General features: G+C 51.8%; 2 protein-coding genes across 2 annotated transcripts; one reads left to right on the top strand and one right to left on the bottom strand.

Moving 5' to 3' along the window:
* The first annotated feature begins 7,865 nt into the window (after positions 1-7,865).
* Tex261 (testis expressed 261) lies at positions 7,866-14,672 on the top strand. The gene is made up of 6 exons (XM_050165417.1): positions 7,866-8,033; positions 8,616-8,695; positions 9,871-10,024; positions 11,430-11,497; positions 12,007-12,109; positions 12,246-14,672. The coding sequence occupies exons 1-6, from the start codon at positions 7,964-7,966 to the stop codon at positions 12,359-12,361; spliced, it is 591 nt and encodes a 196-aa protein (XP_050021374.1). The 5' UTR covers positions 7,866-7,963; the 3' UTR covers positions 12,362-14,672.
* A 563-nt stretch (positions 14,673-15,235) lies between these two features.
* On the bottom strand, positions 15,236-21,270 carry Ankrd53 (ankyrin repeat domain 53). The gene is made up of 7 exons (XM_050165402.1): positions 21,226-21,270; positions 20,705-21,048; positions 20,490-20,619; positions 20,066-20,265; positions 18,115-18,279; positions 17,611-17,731; positions 15,236-15,934 (listed from the first exon to the last, which is right to left on the bottom strand). Exons 1-7 carry the CDS (start codon positions 21,268-21,270, stop codon positions 15,236-15,238), a joined length of 1,704 nt encoding a protein of 567 aa, XP_050021359.1.
* Positions 21,271-22,039: the final 769 nt, after the last annotated feature.

Consider the following 22,039-nt stretch of genomic DNA (forward strand, 5'->3'; position numbering starts at 1 on the left):
GTGCTTGTAAAACTAGTGCTTCAGAGGCAGAGAGAGGTGAGACCCTGGGACTCACTGGCTAGAGCCCCACATCAGCGAAAGACCTTGTATCAAAAAGAGAAACAATACAAAAACAAGGAACAATACCATTTTTGACCTTTGGCCTCCATATCCATATGCATACATGTGCACTTACACCTGTATACATGAACACATGCTGGCACACACAGTGGAAACAAGGTCTTTCTGTGTATCCCTGACTCACTTAGAACTATGTAGTTGAGCTAGCTGCACACTTATAGCCGTGCTCTGGTCTCTACTTCCCAGATACTGGGATTACAGTGTGCACTATGTGGCCTGGCTTTGCATTTTGTTTTAAATCAGGACACACTGCTGCTGCCAACAAGAGATGTTTTCTTAGGCAGAAGGGAAGGGGGGCAATCAGGCCAACCCCAGGTGACATGCCTGTTCTCTTTATGATGAGAACCTGATTCCAGTCCCTTCTGTGACACACAAGTGCAGCTGACTGAATGATGTGTGGGCAAGATGTGTTGTGCTAACCCAGCAACTGCAAGCAAAAGATAGGAATAGTGCAAGGGGTGAGTGTGTTTCCTTGAGGAATTGCAGAGAGATGATAGTATGTGTGTGTGTTGTGGAATATTTAACTGTGCAAAGATGTATTGCATTTGTTTATGTTGTGGAATATTTGTTTAACCGTAAAGATGTGCTGAATTTATTTACTATGGAAAGATGTATTATTTTTCTACCTTGCCTGCCTAAGGCACCTGGTTGGTTTAATAAAAAGCTGAACAGCCAACAGTGAGGGAGGAGGTATAGGCAGAACTTCTGGGCAGGGAGAATAAGGAGGAGGAGGAATTTAGGCTCAGAGGAGAAAGAAAAAGAGAAGTCAGAGAGATGCCAGGGTCAGCTAGCTAGTGACAGAGGAAGCAGGTAAGTAGTACATATAGAATGGAAAAAAAAGTAAAAGCCCCAAGGCAAAACGTAGGTGAAGAGAAACTGATGTGAGAATTCCCCCTTTGTATGCTGTGAATACCTTTGGTTAATAAAGAAACTGGCTTGCCCTGATAAGGTCGAACAGAGCAAGACGGGGAAAACTAAACTGAATGCTCGGAGAAGGAAGGCGAACTCAGAGAGAATCCATGGAGCTGCTGCCGGCGACAGACATACCAAAACTTTGCCAGTAAGCCACTGCGACATGGCGATACACAGATTAATGGAGATGGGTTAAATTAAGATGTAAGAGTTAGCCAATAAGAAGCTAACGCTAATAGGCCAAGCAGTGATTTAAATAATAAGTTTCTGTGTGGTTATTTTGGGGCTGAGCTGCCGGGTGCCCAGGAAACAAACAAGCAGCCTCCCTACAAGGAACAGGTTAAATTAAGTTAAAAGAGCTAGTGGGCTAAGTATAAGCTAAGGCCAAGCATTCATAATAATAAGTCTTTATTTGGAAGCTGGTGGTGGTCCAAAGAAAATGCTAGCTACATATATGTATCTGGACAAAGATTCCAAAAACCATATGTGTATGTGTGTTATGTAATATTTGAAGAGAGGACATTCCAAGGTACTGTATTTATTTCAGTGGTTAAGAATGTGACTAGATCCAGGCATAGTGGCACACACATCTTATCCTAGCACCCAGGAGGCAGAAGCAAGTGAAGTTCTGTGAGTTCAAGGCCAGCCAGGGCTACATAGTGAGACTCTGTCAGAAGGAGGAGGAAGAGGAGGAGGAGGAGGAGGAGGAGGAGGAGGAGGAGGAAGAAGAAGAAGAAGAAGAAGAAGAAGAAGAAGAAGAAGAAGAAGAAGAAGAAGAAGAAGAAGAAGAAGAAGAAGGTGATTCTAGAGAGATGGCTCAGCTGTTAAGAGCACTTGCTGTTCTTTCAGAGGACCTGGATTCAGTTCCCAAATGGTAGCTCACAATCATCTGTAATTCCAAGTCAATATAATTCGATGCTCTCTTCTGACCTCTACAGGCACCAGGCACTCATGTGGTGCGTTTATATTTACACACACACACACACACACACACACACACACACACACACGCGCGCGCGCGCGCGCGCACAAATATATATGCACGTGCATGTAGGCAAAACACCCATAACCATAAAAATAAATAAATCTTTTAAATTATTTGTAAAAAGAAACAATATGACTGTGTCTGTGGTGCTGATCAGGAGTTCCAGATCACATCCAGTTACATAGTGAATTTGAGCCCAGCCTGGGATACAACAGTTTCTTTCTGTATCACAGAAGCAGAATACAAAGGAGGAGGAGGAGGAAGAAGAAGAGTGTGAGGCAGTGCAAGAACACTGGTGGCCAGGGTAACCGTTTTGTCCCAGTTTGCTAGTGACTTTCATAGTTTTAGCACTGACAGTTCAATGTCCTGGAGATACTATGGTTATCTATACTAGGTTGCCATACCTAGTTTCTTTGTGCCTCAGCTTCTTTTTCTGCAGAATGGGTTTAAGAAATGCCAACAGTGTGAGAGGATGGAGAGCATCGTCAGGAAGGTCTGAAAACAAGCAGTCCTGGCACACGCTGGGGACACAGCATGGGACTTTCTCCGTATAGTTCCGACGTGTCACAACTGGATCTATCTACCCAGGGCGGTGAAGGTTTTCCTCACAGACCTTAGACCATGACCATCTGCAGTCTATCATGTGTAGATTGACGCTGGGCATCACTTGAAAGGCAGACGTCAGGCTAGCAGGGTCCCACGCCTCCATTCTGCCCAACACCTTCCTCTTCTTTTTTCCTCATGAGGAAGGATTCAACCCTTTTGTTTCATCCTGAGTTCCTTCCTGTCAGGGGAGATTCCTGGGGTTTCTTGAAATAAGGGGAATGAAGGGGAACAGCTCTGCCAGCCTGACTGGTGAGGCTTCCTTGAGAGGAGCGCCAAGCCTGTGCCAGCTGGGCCTCCACTGGCAGCTGCTCCCCCCAATTGTGTCATGCCTCAGATCAGAGCAGCTTGGTTCAGGAGGTGTGTGTGTGTGTGTGTGTGTGTGTGTGTGTGTGTACATGCGTGTGCATGCCAAGGGACACATGTAGAGGTCGGAGGACAGCTGTGTGAATTTGTTCTTTCCTTCCATCATGTAAGTCCCAGGGTAAAACTCAGGTCCTTGGTCTTGGTGACAAGTGCATTTCCCACTCAATCATCTCACCAGCCTCCAGATTTCCACGACCAAATATCTGGAGCAGCCATCTAACAAGACATCTTTCTGCCCCTCACTTGGGCCATCAGAATACTGAGTCAAGGGCCTCTAGAAATTGGCTTTCCTGCAGGAATCTTAGAACTGGAAGACGGACAAGGACTGAAGCCAGAGCAGGCGCTTGTCACTCAGAGAGAGATTTCACACAGTTCTGACAGCCCGTCAGATCACCTTGTGGGAGAGATTGGAGCCAAGACATTGAAGGGTCAGTGATGGGCCGACCACACCTTCACCAGGGATGCCTAGCTATTGTCATCTCCTGAGCCATAAGTGTCATGTCTGTTCTCTGAAAGATGGACTTGGGGGCTGTTGGAGCTCATGGCTTTGTCCCTCTTCCACACTGAATACGTCTCCTTTGTCTGCTCTTCACTCCTACTTGTCTTTGTAGTTGGCATCTTGAGGACAGTGGGCAATTCTGGCTGTTAGGGAAGCCAGAACCCAGACTGGGATTCTAACCATGCTCAGAAGACAGAGATGCTTCCAGCTGTCACCTAGTTCTGCAGCTGGTGGCTGAGGACATGTGTTCCAAGTCTGGGCCTGTCTTCCTTGTGGTTTGTGGCTTAATAGTCTCATAAACCCTTTCAATTCAGAGAGCTCTCAGACTCTAGACCTTCTCTTTAGCAGCATGCTAGGGTTCGCTCCTCCCCCACTGGCTTTTTGTCACTTCCCCTCAAAGCCTGTGTGACTGTCTTAGTCACTTTCCTATTGCTGTATAAGACAACTTACAGAAGGAAGAGTTTACTGGAGGCTGGCAGTTTCAGAGGGTGAGTCCATGACCATCATGGCAGAGAACGTGGCAACAGGCAATCAAAGCTGAGAACTTCTCTCTCTTGAGGCAGAGAGAGAGCCAACTGGGAATGACATGGGCTTTTGAAACCTCAAAGCAACCATCAGTGACACCCTTCTCCAACAAGGCCACACCTCCTAACCCTTCCCAAAGAATTCCCCCAGCTGGGGACCACACATTCAAATATGTGAGCCTGTGGGGCCATTCTTTCCCAAACCATCACAGCTCCCCTGTGCATGGCTTTGTTGGGCCCGGCACATTAGAAGACAGCACTTGAACAATAATCAGAGCCTTTGAGGACAATTCACTAGAAAACCCTTCGGTTCACAGCCCCAGCACGTGACAAGGATGGGGATGGGGACTGATAGGCGGGGTAACTTGGACGAGCGATTACAGATGGTTGTGCGCCTTGCGGTGGTCAGAGCTTTCACAGTTTGCTCCACCCCCTCCTGGGATTGTGCTCTGGCTAACTCACCACGGGATACCAAACAACAAGCTTGCTCCCTTCCTGGACCATCACAGGGAAAATGGGCTCCCAGGAGGGGAGCGCTACACAAGAAGACATCTATTAGAGACACGGCAAGTGCTTGTGATGGAGCAGGGTGGGTGGGAACACATCTGCCATGGCTTCCACCACCCTGTGCTGTTTCTGGGAGGCTCTGAGAGCTGACAGGAAAAGAAAGTCAGGCACGGGATGGAAGAGAGGAGCCCGATTCTCCAGGTCTGCTGGTGTCTGAGATCCAAGTCTCTCTCTCTTTCCCCTCTCCCATTGCTGCAGCCTGGGAAGACAGGGAAGCAGAGGCCCACTGCTGAAGTGGACCCTGTCCACAACGCATGCGGTGTGGTGGGCGCTCTCAGGCCCCCCTTGGCTGACCCTCACGGCAACACTGGCAGGAAAATCTCAAAACTCCTTTCAAGAGGCCCTGAAACCGCTCCTGGCTGTGGGTCTCTGCTACTCCTCTGATCGCCACTAGGAGGCAGACGTCAACAGCTCCAGCTAAGGGATGTTGCCATCAGGACAACTCACACAACCCCAGTTTTCTTATCAAGGCTGAATATGGTTCCAAGTAGGGACCACTACTTGACATCAATGTCCCTCGTCTTACATTCAATGGCTGTGTGAGTCGGTGAGACTGTTACAAGGTAAGGCACACTGAAGGGGAACAGAGGTGGCCAAAGAAAGAACAGTAAGGATAAAGCTAGAGAGGAAAGAGGAAGCCTGGAGCTGAGGGAGGACCGAGCCTCTGGGCTGAAGGGCTATAAACGGACAGGCAGAACCAGCTGGTCAGCGAAAGCCACATGGTTTCCGAAGCCAGGCTGCCCAGACTCAAACCCTGGCTCCCTCGGTACTGGCTATGTGGATTTGGATGGGAACGGAAGCTTTCTGTCTCAGCTTTGTCTGTGAGACAGAGACGGTGATAGTAGCATCTCCTGCCCTAGATGTGATGCTAACTGGGTCAGCTCATCCGAATCACTTAGGATCATGCCTGGCACAGAGTAATAGTGTGGGGATTGCCAGCACTTAGTATCTTCTGTCCTTGATTTTAGAAAAAAAAAAAAGGCAAAAATGATTGGGTCATTGATTTGCGAGGAAGAGATCTATATGGGGTTGCGCTAGCTACCACCCTCTCTCCACGCATTCAGGCACGGGTGTGTGAGGAGTAAAACTGAAAGGCTTCTCTGCAGCCTCTGAGAACATGAGCCAAGTGGGCTCTGCTTGAGACGAACTCAGCCATTTGCTCAGAGGCCTCGACTCTCTCAGTCTTTTACTCCTGAAGCGAGGCCTTGGAATTTAATGGCCCCTTCCTTACCCCCTCAAACTGAGCCTTGGGTTTGACCCTCCTCACCCCTACTCCTGCTCAGCTTGGTCCCCAGGGTTCTAGAACCCTGCGGTGTGAAGCTGAACTGGATGGAGCAGAAGAACTTGCTCGTTTCTTCCTGCTTGCCTCTCAGCTCCCAGGAAACAGTGGTTTTCCCCTTTTCTTCTGTCAAAGGAATTTCAGATCTTCAGTCCTGACTGCCCAGGCCAGTTTGGGCTCTAAACTGGGGGAAGTGGCAGCACCTGCTGGTGTACCAGTTCTAGCTGGCACAGTGAAACATGGGTACCCTTAGCTTTCCGGGGCCTTGAGTTCCTTTATCTCCAATTCTAGAGAGGGATCAGGGGACACATTTACATTTCCTCCCTCCATGAAGTATTTTTATTTAATTTTTAAATTTTTATTGTTTGTTTTAAAACAGCGTCTAACTATGTAGACCTGGCTAGCCTAGAACTTTCTTTTTTTTTCTATGTTTTTATTACTTTATAAATAATACCGTTCAAAATTTCCACTTCCTCCCCTCCTCCCACTTCCCTCCCACTCCCCCTCTCCCCTCCCCCTCCAGTCCTAATAGAGGGCAGAGTACCCTGCCCTGTGGGATGTCCAAGGCCCTCCCCCCCTCCATCCATAGCCTGGAACTTTCTATGTAAACCAGACTGGTCTCAAACTCATAAAGATCTATAGTGATATTTTAATAAATAAAGCTTACCTGAAGATCAGAGGGCAAAACCAAGCCACTAGAGGCCAGGCTGTGGTGTCACACGCCTTTAATCCCAGCACTAAGGGGAATATAAGACGGGAGGAGACAGAGGCTCAGCGCTCAGTCTGCAGCTGCCCAGCCTTGGTAGAGGGAAGACTTCTCTAGCGGCTTGGCTGTTTTGCTAGAACTGCAATATCTGTCTCTGGGTTTTTATTATCTGTGCTACAGAGATCCACCTGCTTCTTTCTCTTAAATGCTGAGACTAACCGCATACCACCATGTGTGGCCTATTTATTTTGAATTATGTAATTGTCTGTCTGAGTGCCTGGTGAAGCCAGAAGCATCAGGTCCTGGACCTGGATTGGTGGTTGTGAGCCACCTGACGTGTGTGCTGGGAACTGAACCTGGTCCTCAGCAAGAGCAATTCCAGCCCCTAGTATGTGGAGGCAAGAGGATCAGGAGCACATCTTAGGCTATAGTGTGTTCAAGGACAGCCTAGGTACGTAAGACGGTTTCAAAAAAGAAAAGAGCTGAATGTGGTGGTCCACACCTCTAATCCCAGGATTTGAGAGGCAGAGCTAAGATCTCTGTGAGTTCGAGGTTAACCCAGTTTACATAATAGCAGATTCCAGGACTACATAGAAACCCTGCCTTAAAAAAAAGAAAGAAAGGAAGGAAGGAAGGAAGGAAGGAAGGAAGGAAGGAAGGAAAAAAGAAAGAAAGAAAGAAAGAAAGAAAGAAAGAAAGAAAGAAAGGAAGGAAAAAAGGAAGGAAGAAAGAGAGTTGTATTTTGCTCTAGCATGGTGGCACAAATCTGAAATCCTACCAGTTGAGAGGTGGAGACGGAGGATTGACAGTTCAAGGCCAGTCGGGGCTAGAGACTTTGCCCGAAAATAATGGAGTCTGAGTTAAGAGGCACACCGGCTTTCAGAGTTTGCCTGTGTCAGCCACTAGGTGGTGCTCTCTCAGATAACCACCTGCAGTGTCGCAAGTGCAGTCAGTGCTTAGGGGTAGCCTTACTTAGTCCCGATGGAAAGGTGCAGACCTGCCCTCCATGCGAAAAAAATTAAACCTAGCGAGAGAGTTGGGATTGAAGGTGACCATTTAAAGGCATCCGGAATTCCGGACTATGCGGCTTCCTATTGTGTGACCTGAGATACGGTAACTTCCCTCTCCCAGAAATGTCGGATCCATGGCTGTGCGGAGCTGGAGTATTGGGCCAGGTTTGGTTCCAGTAACCTGGGCTCTGTGAGGGCTCTCGGGGCGGGTGCAGCGCGAGCTCGATCCTCCGCGCCGGTTGGCGGCGCTCGCGGGCTTGGCGTGGGCGCACGGGCGGCGGTGCTCCGCCCCGGTCCTCTCGGTGTCCGTGGGGCGGGGACAGCACGGCAGCGGCCGCTCAGTGTCGCGGGAGCCGGACCGCGCAGGCCCGTCCCGGCGCCCGGGGGGCGCCATGTGGTTCATGTACGTGCTGAGCTGGCTGTCGCTGTTCATCCAGGTGGCATTCATCACTCTGGCCGTCGGTGAGAGCGCTGACCCGGGCCGCGCGCCCCGGTGCCCCGAGTTGCCAACTGCTGCTGCGCTTTGCAGCTGGGTGCGGGCGACCCCGAGCTGGTCCTGCTGGACCTCGGCCGAACCTTCCGGAGGGGATACGTGGTCTCCGAGGTGCAGCCTTGCTCTCGGGGCCATGGGCTGCCCCCTCTGCCTGTCCCCTCCAGCCGGGGCAGAGAAGGCCCCTGTCTGTGTCACCCGGCTGTGTGCTAGCGTACAGCGCCCGGCCTGTAAGCTAAGTGTTCTGCAGGTATTGATTGAGTGACTGAAGTTAAAGGTTCCTGGGGCAGAGGTTAACCTTATGTTGTGCAGTCAAATCCAGTTTCCCTGCAGCTGTCCTGCCAAAGTTCTAATAGTGCAGACGAGAAGGGCATCACGGGTGCTTTGGCTTCTTCCTGACTTCCTGAAGTCTGGGGGAGGGTTGGTGAGGACTATGGGATGAGCAGACTGGTGGGAGTGGCCCTCGCTGAACTCTTTCTGTTTGTCCCCTCCTGTGACCCTCACCCCCAATCCGCTCTACCCCACCCTACTCCACCCCTCCCCCGCCAACCCAGCGGCCGGACTCTACTACCTGGCGGAGCTGATAGAAGAGTATACGGTGGCCACCAGCAGAATCATCAAATATATGATCTGGGTAAGTGGCAGCTTTTCCCGGAGTCGCCCAGGGCTTGCTCGTCCTGCCTTAGCAGCAGAAAGTGGCGATTGTTTGGTTTGGAACGACTGTGAGACTGAGAACCCAAACTCCGAGGGTGTCCTTATCTTCCATTCCCCTGCACGCTACCGCTTGAGTCTGCACTATGGGGTCCAGATCACGCTTGGCCCTCCATCCTCATGTGGCATGTTTCACAGCCTTACTGCCATTCTTTAAGGTACAGTGGAGCTATTGCAATGACACGCATTCGTGTCTTGGCCTGCACGTGGCTATCTCCCTCTGCGTTCTCTGTCTCCAGCCCCGCATTCCCAGCCCCAGTTCAGGCCTAGAACTTGCAGCGACATTAAGGACAGTTTGTAATGCCTATTTATTCCTCTCTCTCTAATTAGAGTGATTTGTCCTAAGGGAGCACGCCTGGCTCTTTCTCTTGCCTCATGGGAGTCTTCTTTTCCTGAAGACTTGGTCTCTGCCCCTACTAGCGAGGCTGTAGGAAGACTTTCCCCCAGTAGCTGTGAGGAAGGCCGAGGCTGCTGTGGCAATGTGTGTGGACAGAAAAGGTCTTCGCCTTTCCCTCACCTACCGTCTGCAGCTACTTGCCTTCTGAACATAGCCTGGGGTTGGAGTTTGTGTGCAGGCAGAGCCGCAGCCGGTTCATTGGCTCAGGCTGTGGGTGTGGTTGGTATAGCAATTAGACCTTTCGTCACTGACAACTGAAGCCTTTCTCAGACAGCCCTCTGGATTCATGACTGAGTTAACGTAATTGATTCAGTAGCAGTAGCTCGTGCTCAGCATTCAAGGAAATATGGAATGGGGATAGAGGGTGGTGGGCATGCATGCGGCCTTTGGTCGGATCCCCAGCTCCAACAATAACATAATAACTGTACAGACTAGGATGGTGGTCGACTGTGAGCTCTGTCATGCAGAGGGATGGGTGTGTGTGGAGCGCTGTGGGAGATGCTTCTCTGCCTTTCGAGCACTGTCAAACATCTCTTAGAAGTGACCTTCAAAGATGGCACCTTTTGACAGCTGAGTGTGGCCGTGGAGGTGACTGTGAACCGAGAAAGCCAGTCTGTGTGTGGTGCTTCCCAGAGCAGGCTGGGGCTGGGACTGCAGGGGACCCAAAGGTCCCCCGCAGCAAGCGCCTCTGCCTGTTTCAGTTCTCCACAGCGGTCCTGATCGGCCTCTACGTCTTTGAGCACTTCCCCACCGGCATGATTGGCATGGGCCTCTTCACCAACCTCGTCTACTTTGGCCTCCTGCAGACCTTCCCTGTCATCATGTTGACATCACCTAACTTCATCCTGTCGTGCGGTGAGAGGGGACAAGCAGAGAGGACTTGATGTGATTGGATGTGGGCCTTCCATCCCAGACACGGAAGGGGATTCTGAGGAGGGGAGCTGCTAAGAAGCCATTGAGGTCATCAAGGAGGCCAGTCTGCCTGAGAAAAATGGCTTTTTATTACTTGAGGACCCTAGAAGCTGTGGCCCAGGGCCAAGCCCTTATCAAGGAAGGGGCTCCAGCCAGGAGGACCTTGACAAAAAGGCAAATTAGATTGTGCCATCAGAGAAGGCACATTCCAAGCTGAGTAATTCTCACCTTTAAGAAATCACTTGGTCCCTTTGAGAAGCATGGAGCCTGCTCGGCAGGTTCAGAAGTTTCCAGTGCCTCAGGCTGGGGTCCTGCCTTCATGTCTTGCCCCCAACACTACTTCCTGTCCCTGAAAAGTCATGTCTCATGCCTGGGCCTTAGCTATTTTGTAGACGCCGTTGGTTCATGTTCATGAGAAAGGTTTTAGAGAGTGGTTATCGGCACTGCTGGTTCCCCTCACCATAGCCTGTTCAAGATGGCAGGTGGTGTGAGACCTGCTTTAGTGTTACATTTTTGGGTCACACTGGGGGAAATTCTGAATGTTATCCACAGAAGGGCAGATTGTTAGAGATGAGCATCTCTCAATGCCAGGAGTGGTTTTACCTCAGAGTTTGTTCAGTCCAGATCCCTTGTGTGCCAGAGGAGCTCTGGTCACCAGAAGGCTCCTCTGGCTTCGGGGCATCACTCCCTCGCCTGCCATTTGGATGCCCGAGTGAGGTTTTTGAGGCTCTAGACTGTTGTCTAGCATCCCATTGCCTTGTGTGACATAGCAGAGTGTTGTCTTCATGGTGAAGGGGAACACAGAGGCATTAAGTTGTGAGGTGGGTATGGGGGTTGTGGTCTTTCTGGTGCCTGCCCTCCACCCTGCCACAAAGCAGGCCTTCGTGCCCCTGAGCAGCTGTCTCCTTGCTTGCTTTGTCATGAGCTGGTATACACGAGGAAATAGTGTATGCGTCCAGAGCGCACCAGTATTGACTGGTGTGCCTCTTTGCAGCCTAGCTTTCCAAGGAACCCTGACTGTCCAGTGTGGAGTGGAGTCTGCCAGCCCATGCTCTCCCCTCTCCTGCCGCTCTTGGGAGAGCAACGGCGTGGTCGTAGATTATGTAACACGAGAAACTTATTTTTATAACATGCTAGAATGTTCCAGTCTACCTTCTGGTTCTATTCCTGCTGCCTTCTACAGTGAAAAAGTTGGGACTGAACACCCGTTCTTAACAGATGGGGACTGAGTTCTAGACAGAGCCATGCTGTGAGTTGGTGCAGAGTCAAGACTGAGAACTGGGGCTCTAGTCTTGTGGGCCTTCTGGACTTGGTGACCACACAGTGACAAGACTCTCCATCCCCACAGGGCTAGTGGTGGTGAACCATTACCTGGCATTTCAGTTTTTTGCGGAAGAATATTATCCTTTCTCTGAGGTAAGATGCACCCAGTGTCTAGCACATCTGCCCGTAGTGGCGGAGATGGGGGAGTAAAGGGACTTACGTGATCTGCTTTGTGAATGTTGCTGTGATCCAAAACTGGCTCCATCCAGGAACCATGTTTTTTACAAACGAAAAAACTTATGATTTTGGAAGGCGGGGTGTCTGAGGAATAGAAGGGATCCCTTTGGCTGAGGTAGGAGAACACTGATCCCTGCCTCTCCTGCCGTCATGAGTACTTTGGGTGCCCCAATAAGGTTCAAGTTCAAGAGGGGCACAGGCCAGCCCATGAGACTCAGACCTCACAGGCAGGACTGAGTGACAACTCCCTAGCCCCCAGCTCCATCAGTTCCTGCCCAGGTTTCCTCCTCCTTGAAACCCCAGAGAAGAACAGTGTCACTTTGGGGAGGGGCTGTGTTCAGCCTCAGCTGGACTTCCCCTCTCCTGACAGTCCCACTGTCAGAGGGGTGGGGTGGGCTCTCCCAGCTCAGTTTCTCTGTCCCCAGGTCCTGGCCTACTTCACATTCTGCCTGTGGATCATCCCGTTTGCTTTCTTCGTGTCACTTTCGGCTGGGGACAACGTCCTGCCCTCCACCATGCAGCCAGGAGGTGAGGAAAGGCCTGTTAGGTCAGGTTGGGGGGGCTGGCACCAGCACTGAGCGTGCACCCTGGGCTCTGGGTGGTGAGAGCTGCATTCATGTACACATGCACATGCACACTGTCTCCCTGCCTTGTGTTTCCACAGACGATGTGGTCTCCAATTACTTCACCAAAGGCAAGCGAGGCAAGCGCCTAGGCATCCTGGTTGTCTTCTCCTTCATCAAAGAGGCCATCCTGCCCAGTCGGCAGAAGATATACTGACCCTCTGGGGAGGGCATGTGGGGGCAAGACCGGTAGAGCCAGGCCTCTGGGCTTCTGGGCAAATAGTGCCTGAGAGCCTGGAGGGTGTCTTCTGCCAGCCCAGGTTTCCCTCCCCCTCTCTTCAGAAGCCCCATCTCCAGGGAACCCTCCTCAGGGGGCTTGAATGCTGCCAGGGGCGCCAGAGTGGGTAGCAGAGCCTGCTTTGCCAGGAGGCTATGTCCCCAGCCCTCCCCTTCCCAGAGTCGGGTCTGGCTCAGATGGGGCAGGCAGGGAAGGGTCTATGGAGCTGAGGAACGGACAGCAAGTTCTCAGGCAGGTGACCATAGGGAAGAGCTGAGGGCTGGTACTTCCAGGAAAAGTGCATTTTGCTGAATTGTGGGTCTTGTCCAATGCTGATTCCCCTTTGAATAAAGATTCTAGATGGCACTGTTTGCCTTAACACCCCAGGAGTTCATCTTCCTCTGCCTGCTAACCTTCTGCCTAGATTGGGCTAGCCTTCTACTCCAGGGACTCCTCTTCTGCCTCTTGCCCTTCTGAGGAAATCCTTGTGTCCATAAGTGGGAAGGCAATAGAGATGAGGATGAGTGGATAGAGGCAGTTTTTCTGAGACTCCTTCCTCTTTCCATGGCTTCCTTCTTCAGACTGTGACAGTCCAGATGCGAGGGAGCAGAAATGGTTTGTGGCAGGTTAGAGATGCAGAAGACCGTCCACAGTTTCCTATTTATGTCTTCCTTTGAGGAAAAGGAGAGCTTTCTTGGTGAATTCTATCTCAGGCGCAATGAGAAAAAAAATAAAAAATTGGCTTCAAGGCAGCCTAGGCTGTGGCCTGTTTCTTGAGAAATGGGACTGGGAGAGGCTGCCGCTCAGAGCACACAGGCCTCACACTCCTGTGCTTCTGGCTTCTGGAGGGATGTGAGCTCTGCCTTCTAAGAAGGTGGGCCCCATCCTGGGCACAGACCAGCATCTGTTGACCTTGCGCTCCAACTACAGTGCCTTGCAAGGGCTCAGCTTCATGGAATGAAGGCCCCACGAGAGTTGCCATTGGCCAAATCCCATACCTCGCAGCGAGTCTGGCAGGTGCCCAGATGGACAGGTTCGTGAACATCTGCCTCATGCATGCATCCTTCATCTCCTTGGTTCTGCATTTCTGTTGAGTCTCACCCTGAATTTTGTGCTGCGGCCACTGGTGAGATCACCAGACCTATTTCTGCCACTCGGATGGGTGAAGGTACAGGACCTAAGGCTGCTGCTCCTCAGCGGCCTGGGACTGGCCCCACTTGGCCTTGCCATCCACTTTATCTTCGTTCATCCTACCTGCTGGCTAGGGCTTTCCCAGGCCTGCCCTGGTGGAGCCATCACATGTTACTTACTGGATCCTGGGGTAGCTGCCACAGCTGATGGTCTACCTCTTGACTCACACTTCTCTGGCACTTCTGTGGCTGTCTGTCCCTTTACCTCTCTGTCCTTTCGGTCTCTGTATAGGCTTCTCATTGCCCTGTACACAGAGTTGCTTTTTTTGGCTGTGTTGTGAATTGCCCGAGGAAGCCCAGCCATGCTGGTGCCTTTAGGGACACCTTCAGCCCTAATTCCTCTATAACTTCTCAGCCACAGTTCTGCTGCCTTCTGGGCACAGAAACCATTCGACCTCAAAATCTGCTCTGTTCACCTGCTTTTCTAGTACCTGCCCTGGTCCAAGGATGGCTCAGGATCTTGCTTTCTCTTTCTGCCCTACATCCAGTCTATTCTTAGCGTCTCTGACTTGGAGCCGCTCCTGCTGTCGTCTTTCACCTAGTTTGTGTGGACAGCTCCAGTGTTCCTCTAGCCTGTGGCCAGCTGGAGTAGTTTTTCTGAAATGTACAGTTGGCCAGTCTTTCCTGGCCTCAAGGCTTTCGCCCAGCTCTCCACTGCCCTCAGGATAAAGTCCAGACTCCTTAGCTTGGTGAGGCTCCTGGTGTCTTGGTCCCTACTGGCCTCATCACTTGACTTGTACTCTGGGCCTCAGCCTCCTGTCTGCAGAAGACCATGGCTCTCTTGTGCCACCCTGGTACCCTTCCTGCTACTCACTTTGGTAGTTGGCCACTTTTCCACTTAAATTTTATTTCCTCCAAGGGGCCATGAATGTCCCCTCTCCTCTCCTAACCCCAGCCGCCATACAGATCCCTCTAGGCTCACTGGCCTGGGGTATGGTCTGTTTCCCCTCTAGACTGGAAGCTCCTTGAGGGCAGGGAAGCCTTTGGAGTTTTGTGTTATCAGCTACCTGATTTTGGCACCTGGCCCATGGAAAGCACTCAATAAACGTTTTGTTTAAAGAGTCCGTTGTAGTGTGTGATGGGAGCATGGGGTCCAGGGTGGCTTCCTGGACAGGTCTCACATCAAAGTCACAGGTGGTCTTCTCTTGGCAGAAGTGCTGCCTGGCCTCCTAAAACTGCGGCCTCATACATCTTGGGGGGCCAGGAGCAAGGGGGCAGTGGCCATGGGCAGAGAAGCCTGTCCTGGATATCACACTTGCTTTCCCATCCCCAGTCAGGGTCTGCAACAGGGAGGAAGGAAAGGTGGCAGGATTCCTAGGGGCGCCCTGTCTTGGAAGCCTTGTTCCTCATGTGCTAGGGGTGGGTTAAGGTAGAGCAGTGAGCCCCAGGAATTAATGACCCTCTATTCTGAACCTCACTGCTCTCTCTGGATGTCCTTGTCCCAGGGAGCCAGGCAATTTCTCTGCAGAGAAAAGGGAAGCCTAGGATGCTCTTAGGAGGAGGGAGTTAGGGGTGGTTCCTGCCCTTGAGCTTGGGAATGAATTCCATGGGTATTCCCCCAGTCCTTTCTGCCACAATATGAATCTTAACTCTTCACCTTCACCAGGAGGTTTCCAAAACAACTTTATGTGAGAACTCCCTTGGAGAGCGGGGCCACTCCGGTCCGGCTAGCTTCCAGGGTAGCCAGGAAAGGTTCGTCAAATGTATCACGCAGGCTCATAGCCAGTGTGTTGGTAGCGGTATCTCCCAAATGCCGTTTCTGGGGCACTTTGAGGATGTCAACTGGATACAAGCCCTGGGGCACTTTGATCCTGTAGGGTGTAGCCCCTGGGTATAGTGCCCGGACCATCAACTCAAACGGCAGCTGGGGTACAGGCATCACCAAGTGATTGTCCACTGTGCGCAGGCATGCACCTCCGAGGGAGTTGGGAGTCACCTGCAGGAATCTGCCAAAGTCATGCTCCTTATAGGGCTCTGGGTGCACACCCAGGCGTATACCTTGAGGGAAGCCAATTTCTGTGGTCGGGGACCTGGCGGGATTATTGCTAAAATTCCACAACTTGGGCCGACTGAAGGTGGTGGTCTGCTTATAGACGGGCTTCAGCGGCACCACGGGCAAGGGCAGGCTTTGCAGTTGAGCCTCTACTGAAGGATAGGTCAGGAAGCTCTTGGCAGTCTGGGGTCCTAGAGTCTTGGAGAGGATCAGTGACCAAGGTCGGACACCAGCCTTTTGCTTGGGGTCAGCGGAGCTCTGGGGCCGGCTCAGCCCCTTGCCTTGGAGCCATGCTCTGAAGTGAGCCTCCCTCCGGATTCGTTGTTCTTTCTGCAACAACGAAGGACACAGTGCAGTGGGGCCTCCTTATGGACAGAAGACCCTGTGGCTAATGCCCTGGGAAACCTCAGGCCTAGTGGGCAGGTTGCTGCTTTATGGGAGCCTTGTTCAGATGGAAAAAGCATCCCTTGTTCTGACCGAGCTCCCAAGCTGTGGAGGAGACAAAGACTTTCAAAGGAGACCTCCAGTTTGAAGACAAAGACATAGTTCCTCCCTAAGGACAACCTCAAGTTTGCAGGTCTCACTTCCTAGAGGTAGCTCCAGTCTTGAGACATTCCTACCTTCAGATGGTTCTGGTTTGTCTCCAGAAGGGAAAAAGAGGAAGGGTTGGGAGGTCTGGCATTGAATGAAAGTAATGAAGTTGGACAGGCTTCTGGGGAGTGACATCCAGGAGGACAGCGTGACCTAGTGGCTGGACTGGGTGGTGAGGACTCAGCCAGAGTTCTGTCTTTCCCACCCCAGCACTGAAACTTTCACTTGTGGGAATGTCCCCACCCCTATTATCTCCGTGTCTCACTCCCACACAGTTGCTAAGTAACCAGGCGCTTTGGAGATTGACCCAGCTCCAGAGGCCAACTCTGATTAGGCTAAGCCAGGAGTCCTAATTCCATCAGCCCTGCCCAGTCCTAAGTCAGGTAGCATCTGGCTTGCTTTTTGTTCTAGTCATTGGAAGAAGAGTGGTCATGTGACCCACTGAGGCCAACAAGAGGATCTTGAGTGGAGGTCTGTGGGGAGCTGCTGAATAGGGGTTAGGGCGACAGAAAACCTGATAGCTGTCAGAGCTGGGTGACACTGGCAAGGAGGACACCCTGGAGAGCGGCACAGCGGGGACACCTGGAGAAGTACAACAGTGGCAGGGCCTGGAGCCATCTCTAGTGCTCACCTAAGAATCTGTGCTCTTGAGTGTGAGGCCAACCTGGTCTACAGAGCAAGAGAAAAAAAGAGGAGGGAGGGGGGAAGAAAGGAGGGAAGGAGGAGAAGGAGGAGGAGGAGGGAAGGAAGAAAGAGGAGGAAGGAAGGAAGGAAGGAAGGAAGGAAGGAAGGAAGGAAGGAAGGAAGGAAGGAATCCAAGCTCTTTCTAAGGTTCCTGTTTGAATGTTCGATGTTCCACGGTTATATCTGGTTGAACTCTTTCCTTGCCAAAGTGCTTCACTGGGCTGGACCTTTGCCAAACCTCTAGTCTGTCCATCTCCACCCAGCTCATACTTGATTCCCAAATTTTCTATTTTCTGCCTCCATGATGTTCCTGTGTGCCCCACGTACTCTGAACAGCAATTCCTTCTGCGGGTTCCCTACTCCATATGGACAATAGATGCCTGCCCATCTTCAGAGACACCTCCTCGGCCTCCCCTCAGGCCCCCTTATCGACTCTCCCTCGGGAGCCTAACTTGCTTCTCCCTAGCACCCAAGTTCCTTGAGTAGGAACCACACCTTGCTGCTGGACTTGCAGGGCCTGGCAGGAGCCTAGTGTACAGTTCGGGGCAGGATATCGGAATGCCCATAACTCAGGCTGCATCTGCTTTCTGGCACAGGACAGGACCTTTGGCCTAAAGGAGTGGTTAATGAGGGAGGGTGGGGGCGGGGTTCCTTCTGGGGAGGAGTACTGCACCTGCTCCTCTCAATTGGTAGCAGCGCCCAGCTCCCTGGGAAGGAGAGCTCTGCCTTACTTGATATTCAGTCAGGTAGCGGCACTCCAAAATGGTCAGCTTCTTCTTCAGGTTCTTCAGCTTCCCCATCTCTCGGGCGAAGTCCTTCTTGTCCTGTTTCCACATGGCATCCTTCAAGAACCTGGCACCAAGGTGGGGGTGTGGCATGTTACAAAAGCAGGGCTTCCCTCAGAGGGTGGGGCACTGAGGGCCAGGGTGGAATGGGAGGAATTGCCAAGGCAGAGAAGAGCAAGGCACCCCAATGCTATGCCTAGGGGCCCTTTGAAAGAGATGTCTGATGGCCTTGGAGAGTTGGGGGAGGGGAAAGGCAAAGAAGGAAGGCAATGTTCAATCTAAAGGGGCAAGGTCAGGCCAAATTCATGTAGACGATATCCTGCATGGGGCCTCTTTCCCAGACTTTACCCGACTGCCACCTGGCTTCCTCAGCCCTCCCCCTGGAGGCTCAGCCATGGGGAAGGACCTTGCCAGAAGCAGCAGCAGCTGGAGTGGTTGTCACAGGCTCACCGGGCACAGTTGCGGTGGTTCCATAGTCTGCAGTAGTCGATGGGCTTGAAGCCCATGGCATCTTGGGTGTGCACATTGGCTCCATTCTGCACCAGGACCTTCGTACATCCCAGCAGGCCATTGCGGGCAGCCAGGTGCAGGGGTGTGAAGCCATGGCATGTCTGACTGTGCGGTATATCACAGGGTAAAGGGCAAAGGGGAGGGGTAAAGGCATCAGATAGGTAGGGAAGCCAGCTTCCAGTGTCCACTCTGCCACTACCATGAGGGATCTGGTCCATAACCCAGCTCCTCTTCGGGCCTCAAGTTCCTCTTCTCTAGAAGGAGGGACAGACTAGCAAGAACAGTGCAGATCTAAGGATGGGACGTGTTTGGATGTGACAGCTAGGAGCTGCCGGGAGGCTCTCTGGGTTGTTCAGGGTCACCAATCTCATCCACTGTTATCTGATTTTTGAGACAAGGTCTCTCATGGTACAGTCTGATGTTGAATTTGTTATGTGGCCAAGGATGATCTTGAACCCCTCACCCTCCTCTCTCTTTCTCCTTAGTGCCGAGCATAGAGAGCTATGTACCACCAAGTCTGACTCCTCCCTGGCTTTTGGTAAAATTGGCTCACTTGGTCCTCAGATTGAAGTTAATTTTAATGTGTGTGCTGTGCATATGTGTGTATGCATGCTCCACGTGTGTGTGTATCTGCATGTGGAGGTCAGAGGTTGATACTTGGGTGTCTTCCTTTTCCTCTGTTATACTCCACCTTATATGCAGAGGCACAGACTCTCTCACTTGAACTCAGAGCGCACAGCTCTGCTGGTCTAGCTAGCCATCTTGCTCAGGATCTCCTGTTTCTGTCTCCCAGGGGCTGGAATTACAGGAGTGTCACCATGCCCAGCTGGCATTTACATGGATACTAAGGATTTGAACTCAGGCCCTCACACGTGTACAATGGGTGCTTTATCCATTGAGCTATCTTTCCAATTTCTATATGTTGTAATTAAATGTCACCTCCTGGGGCTGGGGATGCACTTCCTTAGATAGAATGCTTGCCTAGCATATGTAAGGCCCTGGGTTCCATCCCAGCACCGATTCAAACCAGGTGTGACGATGTCTACCTGTGATCCTAGCGCCTAGGAAGTGGAGGCATGAGATCCTCCTTGGCAATCATAGCCAGTTTGAGGGTAGCCTGGACCACATGAGACACTGCCAGCTTCTTAGAGGTTGTTGCTTCTTTTAGATAGACCCCTCCCTGGTGCTTCCGCCCATCGCCCCATTGTTCTCTTCCTAGCCAAGCTCTCGGGATTCTGGCCATTCGTTCAGTTAGTCACTGTGTAGTCACTGGAAAGTCAGCTCTGTGAGGGCAGGCCTGGGTTCCCTGTGTTTGTTGCTGTGCTCCCAGCGTGGGTGTGGTGCTGAGTAGCACACAGTGAAGGCTAGGCAGTCTCTGGTACGTCGTGCTTGTCCCAAAAATAGAGCCGGAAAGGTGGCTCAGCAGTTCAGGAAACATACTGAGCTTGCAGAGGATCCAAGGTTGGTTCCCCTGCCACACACACCACATATAACCCCAACTCCTTTATCATAAAAGCCTTGTTGCATGGGCACATTCGTCCTCCCAATCTCAACCCTGACAGCCAGTTCCCTAACAGAGCTACAAACTAGAAATATCGGGGGTTCGTAAACGCTTCCGTGAGGCCCCACAGTGTACACCTGAGTGTGGGGACTAGGACTTTGAAGCTGAGAGGTCGAGTAACTTGCCCGCGGTTTGCCTGAGCCAAATTTCTGGGAATTAGATCTGCCTTCTCAGGAGGCTCAGCCTCTTAAGAACCAGCATGCTAAGTGGGCTCCCTAACTGCTTTCTCCAGACAGGAATCCTTGTCCTTCCCAGAATCCCTCATCTGGTCCTCCACCTGCCTGGCGACCCAGAGTCCCAAGTGTCTCTCCTACAGCAGGCTGGACTTACGAGTTGACGGCTGCCCCTTTCTTAAGCAGGTAGTCAACGCAGGGGAGGATGTCCGACTTCTTGTTCTTATGGATGACTAGGTGCAGGGGCGTCTGGCCCTTGTTAGTAGGCAGATCCACGGGAAACTTATACTCTTCTACCAGGACCTGAAGGCAGGAAAGCTTTTTCTGCTGGGCTGCGAAGTGGATGGCTGTGAAGCCCTGTGGAGTGGAGCACGCAGGAGAAGGCTCAATAGGATTGGGCAGGGGCCACAACCCCGCCTCTGTCTTGGGGTTGCCCTCTTTGCTCCCTGTGTCCATGGAGGTACTGACAGCCCTTCATCCCCTAGCCCCTGCTTCTATGAATGGGTAATTAGGACCAAAGGCATAGGACTTCCTCGGGTGTTGGGGAGTTTCAGTCCCTGCCTTCACGCTACACACTTTACCTTGTCGTCGACTATGACCTCCCTGTGCTCCCGATTTAGACAGAACCGAAGCCAGTCCACATTGCCTACTGAGGCTGCGAACAGCTCAGAGTTACTCGGAATCACTTTATGGTCCAACGACTCTGAAGGACTAGAATCGGCCGGGCGGGGGTGAGAAGGAGAACTGGGACTTCCCTGGGCTTCCCCGTCGCCCACAAACCCGCGCGCCTGCCCACCTGAGGGGCGAGGACTCCGGATCGCAGTTTGCAGCCTTAGGCAAGGTGTGTTCTGTCTGCGTGCTGCTCGCTGCAGCAGAGCCGGACTGCTCTTCTCTGCCCAAGCTCCCTACGGAACCTAAGGCCCTAGTCCTGCGTTGCATAGGGGCGATGTGCTCAACTGGCGCGCGAGCATTGGAACTACGGTGCACACAAGGCTGACAAGGCTGCGAGGGGCAGCACATGCGACCTGCCCCTGTTCCCGGTGCCGTGCCTCCACTGCGTTTGGTCCCAGCCAGGACTTGCAAGAGGGACGGAGCCCACAAGCCTGGAAACTCTGCACCCCGGCTCACTACACGCTTAGCCTATATTGGAACCACATAGGGGTGAAACGGAAAGTGCGATTGGGAAATGGAGTGTGGCCATTTCTGTCCATAGAAAGCAGGGCCGGGTGTCACACGCACACACTGCGTCTGTATTTGAAGTTGCATTATGAACTAGACACCCTTGCCATTCCACACACTAAATTATTACGTCCTCACCCCATCAGCATAATGGGCAACCGCTACGTCACACGGGCTGCCCATAGCAGAACTGCTCCACTCTGGTTCTTTTTTTGGGAAACGGGAGGATGGAGAGTTCCAGGGTAGCCTGTGATACACAATCAGATCTTATCTCCAAAACAGTTCCAGGCATGGTGGTGTAAGCCTGGGACTCTGCACTCCAGAGTTAGCATTATTAGAACACGGTAGACACTAGGAGGAGAAGCCCATTTGGGGCAAGTGGGTTCCTGTGATGTGCCTTTGGAGTATATGTGTGCCCCAGAAAAACTGAAGGCAGAGGGGTACCATAAAATGTGCAGAGGTCCAAAACAGAGATTCTCGGGGCTAGGGGTATGGCTCAGGAGTTAAGAGCACTTGCTGATCTTTCAGACGGGATCCGTTCGGTTGCCAGCACCCATCATGATGGCTCATAACCACCCAGAGCTCCAGTTCCAGGATTTCCGATGCTGTCTTCTGATGTCTAAGGGCATCAGGTATGTAAGTGGCGCACATAACATGCAGGCAAAACACTCATACGCGTAAAGTATATCTAATTTTTAAAAAGAATTTCCTGCAATGTACATTATATTGCTAAGCCATGTGATGTTTAAGTTGTTGAAAGTGGACTCTGGGAGGGAAAGCAACCTTCCTGTCCCAGACTCCAGTATGTTTGCTTTAAATGTTTTGGGACTGGAGACATCTTTCAGCAGTTAAGAGCATTGCTGACTTTCTAGAAGACCTACGTTTGGCTCCCAGCACCCACATAGCAGCTTACAACTGTCTCTAACTGCAGTTCCAGGGAATCTGATGCCCC

This window comes from Alexandromys fortis, unplaced genomic scaffold (assembly GCF_014885135.2).
Source record: "Alexandromys fortis isolate MF-2015 unplaced genomic scaffold, M_Fortis_MF-2015_v1.1 scaffold_158, whole genome shotgun sequence".
In the NCBI taxonomy this organism is placed as follows: Eukaryota; Metazoa; Chordata; class Mammalia; order Rodentia; family Cricetidae; genus Alexandromys; species Alexandromys fortis.